Below are 6,207 nucleotides of genomic sequence, written 5' to 3'. Positions count from 1 at the left end.
GTCTCTTTCAATCAGTATAATCTTGAGAAAGACAACATTTTGTGTATTTTACTAGACAAATCAACCAAAACCCATTCTTTAAAGTGGCCAATTTTTAGTATTAAAGGTATACTGGCACCCACAACACACTGTTGCGTGCATGCGTGTAGACCATAAAGCACTTCTCAGACACACTTTTCTTCAATAATAACTTGCACATTTATTCTCCTTTGGATCATAGCAGGATACTTACTTTGTATTAAATGTTGGTACACTAGTACTTCTTGCCTTTCTAGATTTACTTGCCCAAACAAAATATGAAAGATTAATATACCCGCTAGTAACATATAACATGGACATTTGTTCTCATTAGTATTATTGTGCCTGAGAAACCACTACTTGCTTAACATATTCTAATTGCATATTACCATTACTCATGATTGCCATTTATGAAGTATGTAAATGGGGGAAAAAATGTGACAATAATTTTGAGTATGCTATTGTATTTTGTGTTTAAATTCAGCTTTCAGCATACAATTCCTGCAGAAGGTCAACTTTTTTATTTTATACCCAATGCAGTTGCCTGCAACTGCTCCCAAAATGGTGTCCACTAGCAAAAAGCCACAATTGCAGACACATGTAAAGCTGCAACTATCACAACATGATATTCTAGACAGAAAGTAGCATGAGTTTCAACTTGCATGTCACAGTCTGAAGCATTTACAGTCATGTTCTGGTCTAACTACCTGAACATGAGATTTGAAGCAAAGTATTTTGTTTGGCTTTTGCAAAAAAGGCCCTCTTACAAATAGCATACGGTAAGCCTTCTAAAGTTCAAAAACAACATTTACACAAATAAACTAAAATCTTGGGGAGGATTAAATTCCCAATGATGTGCCACAAAGGGACTCCAGAACGGTCGCAAAAGTGATGTGCAAAGTTGCAACATTGAGGCGAGCAGGAAAATCCATGCTGTTTAGGTAGTGCAATACCCGTAAATTATCTCAACTGGAAATTTTGGATGTGGGGATGTCCAGCAGCTCATTGTTTGGAATTTCCCCTAGATTTCTTAGAAGTGAAAACTGTTCTTCCACAGCAGAATCAAAACTAGCAAGGCAAATGGTGCAAATCTGATGCAAGTTGGAATGAATATATATATATATATATATATATATATATATATATATATATACATATATACATATACACACACACACACACACACACACACACAACCCCTCTACTCTTACAGACGATAAAGCCCCCCTTCCACCACGGCCAAATATGTTTTGTTTACCACTCATGTAATCATTCCAATCACACAGTGAGAAAACAAGGTGTTAAGTAAATCGAGCAAAAAAAATAAAAAAACAAAATAAGCTGCCGCTGACTATCAATTACCTCACCAATGACTTTACGCGTTCAATTTAGAAAAAGTCGATTTACATATAACAACGTTTCAAGCACCCACTGCTAGACGTTGGTAACGACAGATGTGTACCGAGCCGATTTGGAAACGCCGCCGAATCCGTTTATGTTCAGGGAAACGCCGCTACAAAGATAACAGCCAATCTTCCTCTATTGGGACCTGCCAAAACCGCGCGAACCAACAACGGGATCTTTGTCTTGTGGGCGCGTTCTCGCCCCGCCCTTCTGAGCGCGTACTTAGCGCTACACTCTGGCTATTGCGCTAATCAGGCACCTACAGTGCGCGTCACGTGTACAGTCAGGACGGGCGGGGCTCCTGTGACGCAGATACAGGATTCGCAACCCGATCTTTCCAGCCTGGGATTGCTCAGCCACGCTGCTCGGTGAGGCTGGTTCGAAAAACAGCTCAATAGATTACACATATCCATTGTACTGCGGAACACTGACTCTAGTAGATATTGAAACAAGCCGCCGAGATTTCCGGTCTTTGTACGAGCCGTACGCTTCTGCACCAGACCACAGCGTCTCTCCTCCTGAAGGAAGCGCGTTCACAAACATCTGGGCGGTAGCTAGAAGCCTTTGCGCACTGCGGAAGGGGCGGAGAACTGCACCGGAAACTGAGTCGTGGGGAATGCGAGAATCTTGAGAAATACGAGTTAAGAGAGAACGATCCAATGGATTACGGTCCGAGCTGTTAGGAAAGTAGGAGTCGGAATATATCTGTTGGGCTGCTGATTTGTAGCAACGTTGTCCTCTGAAAGGTGGGAAACCAGAGTGTGTATGCTGAACACGCAGGAGCCTGCATTCTGCTCTATCAGGCGGCAGCCCCAACGTGATTGATGAAGTAAAATCTTCACTTACAAATTTGAGAACAAATCTGTGATGTTATACAAGTATCAATTACAGGTTTAGTTAATTGATACTTAGGCATAAGGGTTACTGCTATTTAGGCATTATTTATGTTTCAGTATAGTTTAAAATAAGATTTGCATTCTTCAGAATATTTAGAAAATAGATTAACATAGAATGTTTTTTTCTCTTGCAGATATCAACCAGTAAAGAATACTGAAGTATACTGTTACCTAATGTGCAAGGCATCACTGTAAAAACTAGCGAAAACTGAAGACAGAGCCGTTATTAGTTAATGCTTTGCGGATATTTCTAAACACATGGCTTCAAGAAAAACATTTTGCGAGCCGTCAAAATAAGTCTTTGTAAGCCTTTTTCATATATGGTTTACAAAAAACAAAACAATATCTAGAGGTTTTTTTTAACATCTTGGTGGAAATCGCTGGAATCATGGCATTTACAAATTATAGTAGCTTAAATCGTGCACAGTTGACCTTCGAATATCTACACACTAATTCGTGAGTATTCTTCATGTCAAGAAATGTATTCTTTTTTTGTGGTGGTATATTTTTTATATTCTGGTTGTGAAAACGTCTTATACTCTATATATACAGCTATATCAAATGGGTTATCTCACTAGTCAGCTAAGTAGAGTCAGGAAAAGAAACACTGCTGGAATGTATATATGTGTGTATATATATATATATATATATATATATGATTACCCGTGCATGATACTCATGCATTCTAGAAAATGTTTGTTCCCCGGGGGGATGTTAGGGCAGGGCGATTTAGGCCCCACCCGCTTTCCGACTTCTGAGGCTGCCGGGGGCTGCACAGTATGTGCAGGTCCGCTCGGCAGTGACAGGCAGGGACAGTGTGCTGCCCGGCTGCTCTGATTGTGTTTAAAACACAATCAGAGCAGCCGGGCAGCACACTGTCACTGCCAAACGGACCTGCACATAATGTGCAGCCGTCGGCAGCAAACCCCTGCTGGGGGGGGGGGGCGGCGGCGATTCCCCCGATCGCACCCCCTGGATCCGCCACTGTACACATGTGTGTTCATGAGGTAAAATTACCTCACGAAAATGAGTTTGACCCCTCAACTCGTCATTAATGTCAGTATACCAAATTTCAGCCCTTTTTGAGTTTTTTTTCCACACACTAAGAATTTAGTAGGTCAGTTAACCCGTGCATGATACTCATGCATTCTAGTCAAATCAAGCTACTTAAGGTGTTAAAAACTCCCCACTGTCACCCCCGGCAACCGCCAACCACTCCCAACTGTCACTTCTCCTTCAAGAAATATATAGGTCAGTGTATAACTCTGCCCAGCAGGTGGCACTGCAGCTTGGTTTTTTTTTCCCCCACACACGCCACTAGGCATTTATATAGTAGAGATATATATATATATATATATATATATATATATATATATATATATATATATATATATATATATATATATAGTGACTTATCCTTTCTGTTTGTGTCTTTTTCCTGTCTCTTAGCTAAATAAGGAGGTTTTGGTGAGTGTAGTGAGCTTAATGTTTGTGCTACTGTGGCTTTGTTTCGGAGAGTCCTGGCGTCTCGTCTTCTAATTACGAGCAGGTATGAGGGTAGTTTCCTAGGTTCCCTAGTTACTTCATTGTGGTAGCAAACATAGGGCCTAGATTTCTGGAGCTATTTTTTTTTTACAAGTGTTGCACATCTGCACACAGTGTAGGTGTGTGTAACGCCACTTATGGGTTGCCTAGGTTCAAAAGGCATGTGAAAGACAGTGTTTGTCAGTTCCACAGAGGTACATGGGCCTGCTGTGATCTTCCCTGCATCTGTTCAGAAGTGTGCCAGTGTATTGGACATTTTAAATATTATGGAACCAATGCAATATCTAGCATGCAAATTGCAATCTCAACTACTCACTCTTGATACGAACCAGTATTCATGTCCGGGGAATGTTCACCTTCACCATCAACATTCTTCCATGGATTAGATGACATTACACTATATGGATAAAAGTATTTGGCCACACCTGTTAATTATTGAATTGAGGTGTTTCAATCACACCCATTGCCAGAGGTGTATAAAATCAAGCACCTAGCTATGCAAACTTCATTTGCAAACATTTTTGATACAGAATGGGTCGTTCTGAAAAGCTCAATGACGTCAAGCATGGTACTATGATAGAATCCTTTGCAATAAGACGGTTTGTGAAATTTCATCCCTGCTGGATATTCCACATTCAACTGTAAGTGATTTTATTAGAAAGTGGAAGCGTTTAAGAACAACAGCAACTCGGCCACGAAGAGGAAGACCACGTAAAATAACAGAGCAGGGTCTACGACTGCTAAGGCGCATGGTGAGTAAAGGTCTCCAACGCTCTGCTGATTCCATAACTGAAGAGTTCCGAACTTCGACTGGCATTAATGTAAGCACAAAAACTGTGCCGCGGTAGCTTAATTGAATAGTTTTCCATGGCCGAGCAGCTGCATGCAAGCCTTTCATCACCAAGACCAATGCCAAGCGTCAGATGGAGTGGGGTAAAGCACACAGACACTGGACTGTGGAGCAGTGGAAACGGATGCCAGTTTGGCGAATGCCAGGAGAACGTTGGCTGCCTGACTGCATTATGTCAACTGTGAAATTTTGTGGAGGGATAATGGTATGGGGCTGTTTTTCAGGTTTTGAACTAGGCCCCTTATCTCCAGTAAAGGGCAATCTTAGTGCTTCAGCATACCAAGTCATTTTGGAAAATGCTATGCTTCCAACTTTGTGGCAACAGTTTGGAGATGGCCCTTTTTTTATTCCAACATGACTGTGCCCTAGTTCACAAAGCAAGGACTGCACAGAGCTCTTACCTCAACCCCATCGAACACCTTTGTGATCAACTTAAATGGAATTTGTGAGCCAGGCCTTCTCGTTCCAACAGCAGTGCCTGACCTCATAAATGCTCTACAGAATGAATGGGCACAAATTCTCACAGAAACACTCCAACATCTTGTGGAAAGCCTTCCAAGAAGAGTGGAAGCTGTTATCGCTGCGAAAGGGGGACCAACTCCATATTAAAGTATATGTATTTGAATACAATTTCACTACAGCTCTTGTTGGTGTAATGGTCAAGTGTCCGAATACTTTTGTCCATATATTGCATTTAAGATTTTCAACTCGGGACCTGATTCGTTTTCCAATGCAATGTGCATGGAAGTTGCATTTTTAAAACGAGCATGGAACTTGAGTGTTCTTGCGGCCGTATTCAAATCCAAGTGGATCTCAAGATACGTTTCCATTTGAATCTGCGTATAAGTACACCCTGCTTAAATGGTACTTGTATGTTAACAGACAGAACAGACTGCAGGATACGCATATGCATAAGCGCAATATAAAGTCCCGTCAGAATGCATAAAAAAAATTATAAAAGAAATTATAAACTCTTAATACTATAATCATTAATAAAAATATTTGTAAAATTATTTTGTTTCCATTTTTCTTCACATTAAATCAGGATGTTCTTGGTGCGTACTGTACATACAACCTGTTTTTATAGTTTCTTATACTTGCATACAAATGTTCTGTGCTATCTAGTGGAATGCATACGTGTAGTTTTTAATAGAGATAATGCCGTGGCAGTCATCACTATCAGCCGGCATTTACACCTGCCCTGGAGCTGATTCAAATACAGATAAAAAAACGCGTATATAAGAGAAACTCAGAACTTGAACTGGCAACATCTGCGTTGGAGCGCCCTTACTGTACATTGCACACATTCATCCACCCCCTTCTCTACCCTGTTCCTTCCTTCAAGTCGTAGGTAGTCGAAAACTGTCATTTGCATTCAGGCATGAAATGCATGCTGTTGTGTGCTTTGGCGTAAAGTCATTTTATGAACATGCATAGAGCGATTTTACGCAAGATACAGCACACAAAGGGACTTGCGTAAAAGATGAATCGGAA

The 6,207-nt window shown here is 40.9% G+C and overlaps 1 protein-coding gene across 2 annotated transcripts in view; it reads left to right on the top strand.

Annotated features, from left to right (window-relative positions):
- Positions 1-1,685: 1,685 nt before the first annotated feature.
- MORC2 (MORC family CW-type zinc finger 2) overlaps positions 1,686-6,207 on the top strand; it is a 121,543-nt gene continuing 117,021 nt past the window's right edge. The window contains exons 1-2 of one of the 2 annotated variants that reach the window (XM_075212944.1): positions 1,686-1,790; positions 2,453-2,774. In XM_075212944.1, the coding sequence (XP_075069045.1) occupies positions 2,707-2,774 (68 nt within the window). In that variant the 5' untranslated portion in view covers positions 1,686-1,790; positions 2,453-2,706. Of the gene's footprint in view, positions 2,169-2,452; positions 2,775-6,207 lie in introns of both variants that reach the window. The other variant, XM_075212937.1, reaches the window with a different exon arrangement.

The sequence above is a fragment of the Mixophyes fleayi genome, chromosome 1 (genome assembly GCF_038048845.1).
Source record: "Mixophyes fleayi isolate aMixFle1 chromosome 1, aMixFle1.hap1, whole genome shotgun sequence".
NCBI classification, from domain to species: Eukaryota; Metazoa; Chordata; class Amphibia; order Anura; family Limnodynastidae; genus Mixophyes; species Mixophyes fleayi.
Note: the sequence above shows the minus strand (reverse complement) of the source record. Positions and strands in the feature narration are given on the sequence as shown.